General features: G+C 35.6%; 1 protein-coding gene across 1 annotated transcript; it reads right to left on the reverse strand.

Annotated features, from left to right (window-relative positions):
• Positions 1-2,515: 2,515 nt before the first annotated feature.
• Positions 2,516-13,101, reverse strand: atp5fa1 (ATP synthase F1 subunit alpha). Its single transcript, XM_056446065.1, has 11 exons — positions 12,958-13,101; positions 12,184-12,259; positions 11,926-12,095; positions 10,744-10,917; positions 9,411-9,577; positions 8,360-8,660; positions 6,745-6,969; positions 6,512-6,619; positions 5,173-5,317; positions 2,840-2,990; positions 2,516-2,738 (listed from the first exon to the last, which is right to left on the reverse strand). The coding sequence occupies exons 1-11, from the start codon at positions 13,015-13,017 to the stop codon at positions 2,660-2,662; spliced, it is 1,656 nt and encodes a 551-aa protein (XP_056302040.1). The 5' UTR covers positions 13,018-13,101; the 3' UTR covers positions 2,516-2,659.
• Positions 13,102-13,824: the final 723 nt, after the last annotated feature.

A 13,824-nucleotide genomic window follows, 5' to 3' on the forward strand; every position in this document is an offset into this window, starting at 1 on the left:
TCTGACTCCAGAATCACATCAAGATTCTTGTTATTTTTTGCTGTTTGACCCTTAGAGCCAAGGTACTTGGTATGTCTAAAAATCAATGGAAGTAAATGAGACCTGAAGTGTCGAGTCAAAAAGGTTCCAATCGTTGGGCCTGTTAATACTTGAAGAATAAGAAAACTTTAGCAATGGTTTTTGTGTACCTTAAGTACACATTTAAATAAGGCTCCAAACGGGGTTTCCTTAACTCTTTAGTTCTTCATTTTTGCTTTTAAATCACACTAATGTTAGATTTTGCTGTATTTGGCTTAACGGTTCTTGGGTGGCTCGCTAATGTATTAGATTACTCTAATACATAAAATAAGTACTCTGACAAAGCTCTTATGGGTAGAAGACTTTATTGAAGACAGTGAATAGTGCAGTTCCTCAACAGTGATGTTAACTCGTCGGTCTTCAAGTAACTTAACCCAAAGCACTGTGAGACAGTACTTTATACTAGCAACAAACAAACCATACTGTGTTTACGAGGCTCAGCAGGGCCCTCTTATCAGATGTTTCAGCTGTTGTTTTGCTTATACCCATTGAGATTGTGAAAGGGTCACACCTATCGTAAAAGGGTCATTTAGTTCATACCTATCAGTTTGTGGGGGTTTAAGCACAGGTCACCCCAACATACACAGAATTGATCACATCAGAGTTCATTCAATGTAAATGCACCTGAACTAAAATGCACACAATCTTTCGCTAATTTTAGAAGCATTTTAATGCAATGCTACATACAAAATTGCACTATATCAGCAGCAAAATCACAATATGGGAGAAATGAGAGCTAATAGAGCCATAAGAGGGCCTTTTATAAATGCCATTACCCAATGAAGCTAAAAGACAGTGAATTATTTAGTTTTATAACAAATGAGCGCTGCCATCAGTAGTTGGCTTTTGTAATAACATAACTGGTGATCATACAACATTGTAAGATGGCATATGTAACCGTCACACAAAAGTTAGTGATACATAAATGTACATAAGAAATCAAAATTAAAAATGGTTCCCCTAATTTTAAATAAATTTGTTTTAATTATTGTTAGAGATATTTATAGCCTTATTTTGTGTGAGTAATTTTTTTTTTTTAATCTTTACAGAAAAAAATAAGACATTACTGTGTTTATGTGAGTTTTGAAGAAGTGAACAGTCTCCATCTGGTGGAGAAGTAATGAAACGAATATTATACAGGAGCAGTTTCACTCGAGTGTCTCTAGTGGTGGAATTTGTGAACTACAATATAATGACTTTGAATTGACCTTACATGACCTACTATGTCTGTGCGTTCCAGACCGGATAAATCGCCCTCCCAAGGGAAAAAGGGAGGGGATTGGTTATACAGTACATGTATATAGCCTATATATTTATTTATTTCATGGCCGACATATTGAAGTGTCATTACAAACTGAAGTGATCAAAACTAGCCACTTCAAAGGGCCCTTTAGGATGAAAAATACTACTAATACACACTTTAGGCCTTTTGTCCTTTGAGCAGGGAACTTGTTTGGCGTCTCACATTGGATTTAACTCTGAAGGGCTCATCTCTTTGCTCTAATCCCCTCACATGGACCCTCCGTAGGAATTAGGGCACAAGAATGAGCCCTTTAGTATGGAATCCATCCACTTACTATAAGAACAGATGAGGTCCTCGTTATCTGCTGATAGCAGGTATGAAATCTTGCTGGACTTAATTTAATATACTGCAAAATTATTTACCAACAACACTTTATACTAAAGCCTCAGTTAAAACATTCATTAGGAATATTCAAGAGTTAACTAGCTCAACTTTATTTAATAGTTGTTCATTAAATTGGATTTTAATAATGGATTAGTGTTGATAAACTTGAAGCAGTTTTTATCCTTGATTGAGTCTAGTAGGATTAACTACAATGTTATTTAGCTTAAATGCAATAAATACACACTTTTAAAAAAACATTTTCTACCTTTGTGAACTAATCTTGTAGGGTTACAAAAAAATAAATAATGCTTTTAATGTCAGTAATATTTAATGAAAATTAAAAAGGAGATAACTGCAATAACGCTTCATATCCAAAAACAGCCAAAGCAAGGGATGAAAGGGAAAACATCTTTTCAAACCAACATTTACTAAAACTTTAATGTCTTATGGACTCAAATCAAGGACGCATTTGTTCAAACTGCTTGAGATTACCTGAAAATTATACCTAATGGTTTTGTTCAATCCACTTAAATTTGTAAAAACTAATAGTTTCTTCATTCCTATATGTTGTCCCAACAATCTATTATGGGGACCCCAATTTTTTTTTTACAGCATGCTTTCCAAAATGAGTGCAGTGACTGGTAAACATTAACAAGTTGTAAACTTGGAAGTAGCTGCCCTTGGAGAAGTACAAAATAATACACATTAAAAAAATAAATAAATAAAAAATAAAGTTAACTAGGCAGACTGTACATGCTTTATTGAAATAAACTACAAATAAACTCTTAGACAAAAACAACGAGGCAGAGATGGAGTTGGGAACACTTTATTCTCGGTTAGGAGATTTCTGTACATTGAGGATCAAGTGCCACTTGAATTTCTTCAGGGTTTGTATAAATTTAAGCAGAAGCACTATGCAAACATTGACAAAACATTAGCGATACAGGAAACAAACTACTCGAAGCTCGAGAGGAAGTTGAGCACGATCTCCTTGAGTTTTGCATCAGAGGCCTCTGAAATCTTACCGTCGCTCCTAAAAAAAAAAAAAAAAACAAAGATAGAAAAGGCAGCATTGAGTCAAGTTAGTTCAAGACGTTTCTCTTTTTAAATGCAGAATCATCTATAAAGTGTCACCTGATGGCTGCGAGCAGATCCTGGTGCTGGCTGATGACGTGCTGAAGGAAGGCCTTCTCGAATTTGGTGATCTTGCTGGGCTCCATCTTGTCCAAGTGTCCTCTCACACCGGCGTAAATGACAGCCACCTGCTCCTCAATGGCCATGGGAGCTTATGGAGACAAAACAGTAAGTTAAAAAAAATAAATAAATTCACATACAGGCAGTGTTGAGTAAGTTACTTTTCATCATCATTTATATGATTATTATTATTATTATTATTATTATTATTATTATTATGGGATGCACTGATCCCAATACTTTGATATCTGTTTGATACCGCATATTTTTGCTGGATCGGGTGTCGGCCAGCTGGTACAGATCCAAATCCTATCTTGCGCGTGTGCTATATTCTGTGCAATTTATAAGCCACAAAAGCCATGAAGTTAACCTATTATAAGACACTAGAAAGTTGTCATGTAGGCTACTATATCCCAAATGTTCTGAAGCCATTCTATCTTTTATTGTGAAACACAGATGAATATTTACGTGGTTAAATTCATGTCCAGTGATTCCCTCCACTGCGCCTGTCAATCATTCACAATTCAAACTGTGTGTTGCGTTCATGACGACACTAAAAACTTTCGGGCGTTTCATTTTTAATTTGTCGACTTTAACTGCAGTTTGGCTCTTTCACTTTCATTCAGGAACATTTCATGCACGTCCTCAGTGACAAACGAGATATTGGATGCAACTCTGAACTGCTGGAAGAGCGTTGTTTTATTGGAAGTTCATACCGCATGCTGAATGATAGAAAAAAAAAAAAAACGTTTCACGATGCAGGTGTCTGTTGTCTGCACTGACTGGGTAGGTGCAAAGAGTGTCAAACAGCCATGTGTGTGTGTGTGTGTGTGGGGACTATCCTGACGCAAAACGCGGTGAAGAGTCCTACAAGACGGTAATAATTCGATTAAGGTGTTTACATGCCTGTACGGCACTTCAATAGCGTGACTGAAATCAGCACTCCACATGTCTTAATTCGATTTCTCAGTTCGATTAGGACCTTAATCTAATTAAATAATAAAAAAATTAATTTTTTATATGGTTAACTCTTAATCAGAGTATTGTCTTAAATCGCATTAAAAAAAAAAAAAATCTAATTATTGGAGTCAATGTAAGCTTAGTCAGTGATGCAAGTGCTTCATTCACACACCGGCTGCGCAGACACGACATGCGCCGCTCTGTAATATTATTCTTACAATAAGTTTGTTCTCTCATCCTTCTGACCGAGTTTATTCTTCTGAGGGGAATACTTTCAGTGGTGCGAATAGTTTGTAAATCCTGGCTCATTGTGGTCAAAGTAGTTAATTAAATTAATAAAAGTGAAACTGACAGCCTGGCGCATATGAATTATCATTACCAGAGGATTAGTATCGTAATATAGGCTACTCTGAAACTGTGAATATTTCACTATCATTTCATATATTAATATTTATTTAATAGACCTTTTTGTCAGTTTATGCACTGAAACAGGAGCGGACCTCATTTGGAACTTCACCTCAAATATTCTCGTTTATGTTGTAGATAATAGACCAACAAAAATACATTAAAATAACCAACAAATTACACCAAACTAAACTTCAAAAAGAATTGACAATTTCTCAGACATGCTTTCAGTTTCTCAGTCTCACTCGCAGCGAGTTTAGGCAAGGGAATGTTAATCAAGTAAAACTGGCCTTAGACAGTTTAGTCTGCTTCAAACCTGCAGGAAAATACCAGGCTTTGCTAAAAGGCTGGTTATTTTACCAACGATTAGGGTAGCCCATTACAGAAAAAAAAAAAAACTATATTAAAAAAGGAAACATAAGCTGGACCACAACAGATCACATCAATGTTATAATGAATGCTCAAATAATGTAGCCCATAGTTTATAGCAAGCATCATGTTTAGTTAGAATGTGCCAAATGTCATGTACAGTAGGCCTATAATATTTAATAAAGATTATATATTATTTGAGTTTCACCAGAACTATAGAAACTATTATGCTAATAAAAAATAAATAAATAAATAATAATAATACAATAAATAGGCACAGTACCGGGATTGGATCCGTATCGGTCGATATTTTGGTATCGAGATCAGATCGGTTAAAAAAAGAAAATAATTAAAAAAAAAAGGCATCTATTATTAATTGTATTAAACTATGATCATTTCTTTGATAGGGCTAGTGAAAATCTTTTCCAACTGGGATATTTGAAAAATCCTTAGCGTTTAGCCCTGTACAAGTCTAAAATTTAATTCCTAAATGGTCTTAAATGTAACTTGGTGAAAGCCTGAGATTTGTTTTCACTTACAGTACTGTCCCTGCTTGAGCAGCTCAGTGAGTCTCACTCCTCTGTTCAGCAGCTGCTGTGTGGCGGCGTCCAGATCTGAACCAAACTGAGCGAAAGCAGCAACCTCACGATACTGAGCCAACTCCAGCTTCATGGTACCAGCCACCTGCACAACAACAAACCACCACCGGTAAGATCTGCACAACATCTGACCCACATTCTACAGTCTGCCAAGAGGCCACTAGATAGAGTTGGTGAATTAAGCAAAGAAATGCAAATCACACTGAAGGCCAACTGAAACTAATGTGGCAGATATAGCATACTTTCAAATAGTGCTGCTGCACAATATATAGTTTCAGCATTGACTCTGCAATGTGCACATCAGTATACAGTAGTCAACAATTGAAACATCGTCATTTTTTAAAGTTGTCCTAAAACTAATCAACCGACACCAATTGTTGAACAATTTTGAGAATTTATACACTCCAAATGAGAACTACATTGAGCATTTCAGTAGAGTTTAAAGTATTTGGGCTCAAGAATTTATAATTTTAAGATGAATCGTTTAATTTAGTGACGGGCAAAGATTAAATGATTTAAATAGCATCAAATAAAATGTGTTTCCCCCACACATGTATAGATTAAGTACCAAGTTAACTATTTAGGATTTAAATTTGTATCATATATTTAAATAGATAACATTCTCAAAGATATGCATACATGTGTTTATATATATACACAGGGTACATAAACCTTTATTTTGAAAGCGATTAATCATTGCCCAGCACCAATTCAGTTTATTTACTTGAAGCTTATCCAGTGTTAACGTTTGATTATTCTGTGTCTGTATTTTAATACAGTTAGACCTCCCAGAAAACCCATGGAGCACTGCTTTTCACTTATCTTTGCTCCATTTCATTTATACTTGCAATTTGATTATTTGTTTTAGATTTTTTTTATATATATATACATAATTCACTCTGCTACAGACATTTCACATGTCAATTGCAATTTATAAAGCAGCAATATGCCCCTGCACAAAATATGCTTATGCAAAATTGTCATTTTCCATTGAGATGACTGTGGTTTTAATTTAGACAATTTAAAAGTTTTTTTTTTTTTTTTTTTTAGCTTTTTAAGAGAATTTAAAAAGCTTTCATGGCTTGATTTGCCCTTTTTAAGATTTATTGCCAGTTTCTATGGCTGTGGCATGAAAACTGTGTTAAACCTAAAAGTTAGATATTTTTAAAAACTCTAATTGGTTTTACCCTCCACAAGAACAAACTTGAAACTTTAAGTAATCAAAGTAGACATTTATACCATTTTTTTAAATTAATTGTAAGCAAAACTGAAAACAAACCTGCTTCATGGCCCTGGTCTGAGCAGCAGATCCGACACGGGACACAGACAGACCCACATTGATGGCAGGACGGATACCCTTGTAGAACAGCTCAGTCTCCAAGAAAATCTGCATGAAAAAAATGCAGCAGTTTAGTGTGTGGTTCAAACCCTTGACATCACGTACGTGTGTGTGTGTGTGTGTGTGTGTGTGTGTGTGTGTGTGTGTGTGTGTGTGTGCGTGCAGTGCTTCACCTGTCCGTCAGTGATGGAGATGACATTGGTGGGAATGTAAGCGGACACGTCTCCGGCCTGGGTCTCAATGACGGGCAGGGCGGTCAGGGATCCACCACCGAAGTTGTCGTTCATCTTGGCTGCTCTCTCCAGCAGACGGGAGTGCAGGTAGAAGACATCACCGGGGTAGGCCTCACGACCTGGGGGACGACGCAGCAGCAGGGACATCTGACGGTAGGCAACAGCCTGGAAGAGAGAGGGGGGATATGCATTCATCACTTCTGCATTAGAAGTCTGTTAACTTACTACATTTGACATGCCCGTTTAAGGCCTTTCATTATTTTACATTGCTTTAAAAAAAAATTTTTTTTTTATATTTTATACACAATCTGTCACCAGCTTCATAATTACCTTTCAGCTAATAAACAATCTAGTTAATACAAATTCCACATATAGGTTGTGGTACATATATTTATACTGTAAAACTAACAAGATTTATATTGACTATTTTAAAATACACACTGAACTACATTTATACGATTTCCTGTCAAAAAAAAGAAAAGAAAAAGTTCAATTGAGATAAGAAATGGTACTTTCTTAAAATGGAGACTACTATTAAGAATAACTTGCATTTCAGGATGCTCAGAAATAAATTCTCCCTTTTAAAATAAAATGAATTCTTCATTAACTCCACATGTTGTTTGTCCTAGTTGAAGAATCTTGAATTATTCAGCAACCTTTAAAATGGTTAAATGAAAAACTAGGCCCTTAAATTCACTCAGATATACAAGCTAGAATAAATACGGTTTTAAAGACATTTTCAACAAGTTCAAAAGTTTCAACAAGTAAAAAGAAATGTGGTCCCCGAGTATGAGCCTCATTTTTAAATGCGACAAAAAAAAAAAAAAAAAAAAAAAAAAAAAAATCATCCTCATGTACTAAAATACAACACTTAGAAATGCATGCAAACTATTTATAATAATAATAATAATAATAATATTATTATACAGTAAAATTTACTATGTTTTTTTTTCACTAGAGCACATTATTCTGTAGGTGAACGATTCATCTGTGCAGGTTAATTCACTGAAAATACATTCGTTTCAGTAAACTTCAAATTAAAGTCTGACCATTTGCTATGAAAGAATGATGTGCAAAAGAAAGCCCAACCCCTACTCAAAAGCAACAGCAACTCTGGGTTATGCAGACTTAAAAATCATTGTAGGGTGCATCTTCTGAACAAATCTGTCTTGGTCACAGCATAATCAAATTAAATCTCAACTTGTACATTTCCTCCCAATGCATTAAAGTGACCTGAAAAGGACAGAGATTTGAGTTTGCCATATCAGCTTCTCTGGCTATGTCAGCTCAGAGACAGATCAAATTTATGAATATCACTTTTCTATAATAAAAAGGGGCTTATAACAATAAATAAAAGACAGCAACAGCAATAAATAGAAGTACAAATTTAAAGGGTTAAAGATTTACTTCTGATAATTATACTATTTTTAAGGACTTGCATTAAAAAATAAAAATAAAAAAACCCCAGATAATATTCATTGATGTAATTAACTCATTGTTAGTTTGTAATACCCCATTTTTAAAGAGACTGTAACGATGAGTGTCCAGCTCTCACCTGTTTGGACAGATCATCATAGATAATGAGAGCATGTTTGCCGTTGTCTCTGAAGTATTCCCCCATGGAGCAGCCGGAGTATGGAGCCAGGTACTGCAGTGGAGCGGCGTCAGATGCAGTGGCCGACACCACGATGGTGTATTTCATGGCATCAGCATCTGTCAGCCTCTTCACCAGCTGGGCCACAGTGGATCTCTTCTGACCGATGGCCACGTAGATGCAGTACAGCTTCTTTTTCTCCTCAGTGCCTTCATTGAAGCGCTTCTGGTTGATGATAGTGTCGATGGCAATGGCGGTTTTGCTGGAGGAAACCCAAACCAAACAGTCAAACTAAAAACTAGGGCTAAATGATTTTAGAAAGTAACTTGACTGCTATATTTGATTGAGATTTTTTTCATATTCAAAATTGTCATGCTATAACATTTATTGCTTGCCTAACACAATATTAGGATGTAGTGTAATATATAATCAGCCTAAACGTACAAATCCACAAGATAAATCAATTACTATTTTTATTTAACCAGTTAATTTAGCAGTTTAACTAGTGGTTACAAATTAAATCTAAAAAAATTTTACGGGTAGAAAGTTTGTGCAAAGCTTCATGCTGATGATAAGCATGATTCGATTTCATCACTTCACATCACCAGTAATTAATTTCAGCATGTAAAAACTGAATACAATGAGCTCAGGAATGCTTTACAGACTAGATGGAGCTGTAAAGTCACTAATCAAAAGTCAAAGTGAAAAGATTTAATGTGCATTCAAAAGGCAATTACCCTGCATACGCCGTGGCTAAGTAATGCATGCAACATAAGACTACAAAGTGACTATTTTAAATGACTAAAATAATAAAACTGATGTCCGAAAATGTAGAAAACTGCAACTTAAAGCTTCCTCTGCAGACTGCTTTCCTCCCGTCTCATGATCAAAAGCTTAAATCGCATCCTTTACAGTTTAACACATCAATATTGTAATTTACAAATGCAATTAACTGTTCCAGCCTATTACAGAAAGCAGGTATTCATCAAGTGCAGTTATCTGCAGCACTCACCCAGTCTGCCTGTCACCAATGATCAGCTCTCTCTGGCCACGGCCGATGGGCACCAGACTGTCCACGGCTTTGATGCCAGTCTGCATGGGCTCCCTCACAGAGATACGAGGGATGATTCCAGGGGCTTTCAGACCCACGCGTCTGCGCTCCTTGGAGCCCAGAGGTCCCTAAAGGAGAAACAAGACGACGTTCTACAATCAATATAAGAGAATGGTAATGCAAAAATGTCAAATTCCTGGATTTTCATTGCCTAAAGTACTGAATTTCCATGAGCTATCAAACTTTTCACTTTAGTCATTGATGGTCTCATTCACTTCAATTCATTTTAGCTAAGCAAAACTAATGCTGCTTGATCTTTAAAAACTAAATCTGTTTCAATATATTTGATTCCTGCTCGTCAATCAGCAAAGAAGAAAAATATAAATAATTGATGAACCATAATAGACAAGTATGAAAACCTAAATTATACAAAATTACATTTGATAAATGGAATTTAAAACTTAATGACTAACAAAAATCCAAGACATTCCATGACTTGGATAAAAGAAATAAAAATTATCTGACTGTCAATGTTTGGATACATTATAACATTATAAAACTGCATAACATTTCTGAAATAAATCTCAAGAATTAAAATAAAAAGCCTGAATTAAAAAAAATTAAATCAAAACCAGCCCGAAGAGCAGTTTCCTGCAATTTGATCAAACCCCTTCAGATCATTTTGTTTTCGATTTAAACAGGTTTAAAACTACATGTAATGTTTAAAATAGAAAGAATGGTCAGTGTTCTGCAGATCACCACTAGGCCCACACGAAATCCACAAATTTAGCCCAGAGTCTATTTATTTGAATAAATTTATATTTATTCAGTATTTAAAATTATTTCAGTAACACTATTGACTAATATGAAAATGCTCATATGATTTATTTACAATATAGTTTGTGAAGTCATATTTTCTGTCTTTTAGAAGAAACTTTGTTTACCAAATAAGCGGATATAATTGGATTTGCATTGTAAACATTAAGTTTTTTTTTTTTTTAAAAGGTATTGGTTTCATATTCAAATTTTGTAACTATACTCTAAAAATCAATGCATAAATCTGCAGATTTTTTACAAAATTCTGTGCTGAAACAGCATAAAACATCCAGATTCGGTGTCCCTAATCATCAATAACTGTTCCTTGTTGCTTTTGGGAGGAAAGGGCCATTTTAGGGCCTGAAAGCGGTTTCCATTTCATACTGATATTGCATAATATTCCAGAAACTCAGACACTGTATGGGAACTCATCTTATGGGAACACTGTAGGATGCATTGAGTGAACTAGTGGTCAGACCTTGCCATCAATGGGGTTTCCCAGAGCATCCACAACGCGTCCGAGCAGCTCCTCTCCAACAGGAACATCTACAATAGCCCCTGTTCTCTTGACGATGTCTCCCTCCTTAATCAGCTTGTCGTTACCGAACACCACAACACCAACGTTATCAGGCTCCAAGTTCAGAGACATACCCTATGAAGAGAGAGAGAAAAGTCTATTAAAAGCAGACATTTAAACAATTTTAAAAAGTAACACATTTATAAAATATTATTAAAAGCCTCTGGGTCCTGTAATGCAGAAAATGCTAACAAAAATACAGAATTTATTCATAAAAACATTTTACAAAAAATAAATAATTGTTTGGCAAAATCTAACGGTCCATTTAAAAAAAAAAAAATTTACAATGTTTATTTTGCGAGCACACAATGCTATTCTTTTGGTCAACAATTAATCAGTGCAAGATACTGCACTGGGGGAAAAAAATGAATGAAGATCACCAAAACAAATAATTTTAACCAAAGTCTGGCAATTGGCTTCTACATTTAGAGGCAGTCCTTCTATTGACATCAATTATGCAGTTTCTCTGCATGTTTTGGATATTCCAGCTCTGATAACATTTATCAAATTCAAGTTAAAAAGAAAGATTTTTCAGGGAAAAAAAAAAAAAAAAAAAAAAGTATGGATCTTCATTTGTAGTGATAGAAGTTTTTAAATAAAAATCAGGGTTATTTCAACAAGTATTAAAAGTTAAAATGACTGAAAACAGCTTATTTTTCTCCATTCTGACTATTTAAACAACTTTTGCTCTATATTAAAACTTCCACATATAAATTGTTTATACTTTCAATTTTTAATGCTCCTTACTTTAACCAAATGTATTTTTAAAATTGGTAGTTTATTCTTAAACCTAAACATGCACTAGACTTGTATATTATACACGATCACTATTATATGCTCAGTCACATCAGATAAAATCAATAACTAATTGAAAAAAATAAATAAATAATAATAATAATCATCATGTTATTAATGGCTATAGCTAAAATGTGGTGTGCATACACAAACTTATTCTTAAAAAGAAATTTCTTAAACTCTGAAACTACAAAAGAAAATAAAACAAGAATTCAAAGCGTGTGTATACGGTGTGCATTCTGTATGCCATCATCTTGAGCGGTTAATGAGCCTAGAAGTTTCTCTCACCTTCAGACCAGAAGAGAACTCCACCATCTCTTCAGCCTGCACGTTCCTCAGCCCGTAAACACGAGCAATACCATCACCGATGGACAGCACGCGGCCAGTCTCCTCCAGTTCAGCTCCAGTGTCGGCTCCAAGAATCTTCTCCTCCAGAATGCTGGACACCTCCGCCGTGCCTAAAAAAACAAATAACCCAGAACTTTTGAGCATGCAAACCATAAATAATCTAATCCAAGTAGTAGCAGTGCAACTTTTAATAATAACCTGTCTTCTGCAGCCATGGTCTGGCGGTGTGCAGGTTCTTGGCTCCAATGCATGCTGCAGCAACATTCTTGGAAACCTGAAAATGCAAATGTAATGTTTAAAAACACTTCAGAAAGGATCACAATCTGATTAAAGCATAATAACTGAAGCTTGCAGCATGTGAGCCCTTGACCTTCACGTGCCAATAACCACCACGTCATTACTGCTAAACCCCATTATAGAGAGAAAACAGCACTTAGTTTAACAAAAAAAAATCACAAAGATTACTAAAAATGTGCTTGTTTTGATTCTTATTGCTAGGAATTAATCATTATATGAATGGTAGGAGAGATTATAATGCGCCACAACGCCTCATGCCGTCATCCAAACTTCCGCCCAAATAAAGTTTAAATGCAAAAGCAATCAAGTTGATCAAACACAAATGCACGAAAGACATTAAACACCAAATCCAACGCAAATTGACAGCTGACATGTCATAAACCCAAGCAGCATTTCCTGACCTTCAATCGAGAATGTCATTCATTGATCACAACCTCGCTAAACATGCAATAGTAACCTTCAGGATTTTAAACGAACACTTTAAACATGATAAATACATCTGGTGAAATTAAATATTACTGCAGCTTAGAGTCGAAATAATGCTAGATTAAACGCAGCAAACGCAGGCCCTTCATCCTGCAAGATGGCGACGCGCACCATCACGCCATTAACGAGCGCTGACATTCACCGGTTTTGCGCTTTTTGTTCATCAAAACACATCAAAATGAGACTTACGAATCCGGCCCGTCGTGGAAGAGTGCGGGCCAGAGCCGCCGCGACGCGAACGGAAAGCATTTTTGTAGGTGTTTTTGTGTTTCTGGAGCTCGAGTTAGTGTCCTCCTGCAGCGGCCGGCTGGAGCGCGAGGAGCGGAGTGAAGGAAATGGAGGTCGCGAGCGGAGCTCATATAGGAAAGGTCAACTGCAGACCCGGATGCAGTTCCGCCAGGCGAGGCAAGACTTTTATTTTGTTTTTGTTCATAACATTTAAGTCAAGGTTATGGGGATTAAACTGCGTTTATTGGTGTTGTTGATTTAAATCTATTGACATATAAATATACGGATGCCCCGACTGCCCCACAGTCCAAACACATAAATTATAGGTGAATCGGATTAACTAAATTGTCCGTAGTGTATGTATGGGTGTTTCCCAGTGTTGGGTTGCGGCTTAAAGGGCATCCGCTGCCTAAAACATATGCTGGATAAGTTGGCGGTTCATTTCGCTGTGGCGACCCCTGATTAATAAAGGGACTAAGCCTAAGGAAAAGGAATGAATGAATGAATGAATAGACACACATGGAAGTGCAATCATAAAATGAAGGAAGAAAAGTAATAAGACACGACAACTCCAATTCATTTATTGAAATATGCATATCAATGAACACACAAAGGACAATACACAAGGATAAGAGGCGATTTTATCCCAAGGGATTAGCTAAATAAAAAAAAGTCTATATGACTAATCACTTCTTTACAGAATTTAGATTATTTTTTATTTCTTGTTTTAGAGAAATAGAATTTATTTACGTTATTTATATGTCATTTAAATTAAAAATTGTAGAAAATTTGGGGAAATATATGTTTTGAGAAATTGATTTGTAAATT

Source organism: Danio aesculapii, chromosome 21 (assembly GCF_903798145.1).
Source record: "Danio aesculapii chromosome 21, fDanAes4.1, whole genome shotgun sequence".
In the NCBI taxonomy this organism is placed as follows: domain Eukaryota; kingdom Metazoa; phylum Chordata; class Actinopteri; order Cypriniformes; family Danionidae; genus Danio; species Danio aesculapii.

What these genes read in the sequence shown, in the direction of transcription:
- atp5fa1 (XM_056446065.1), bottom strand. Translation starts at nt 13,017, where the DNA reads ATGCTTTCCGTTCGCGTCGCGGCGGCTCTGGCCCGCACTCTTCCACGA. An exon ending in ACCATGGCTGCAGAAGACAG is followed by an intron (nt 12,096 to 12,183) that starts GTTATTATTAAA and finishes TTGTTTTTTTAG; the next exon opens with GCACGGCGGAGGTGTCCAGC. An exon ending in GAAACCCCATTGATGGCAAG is followed by an intron (nt 9,578 to 10,743) that starts GTCTGACCACTA and finishes TTTCTCCTTTAG; the next exon opens with GGACCTCTGGGCTCCAAGGA.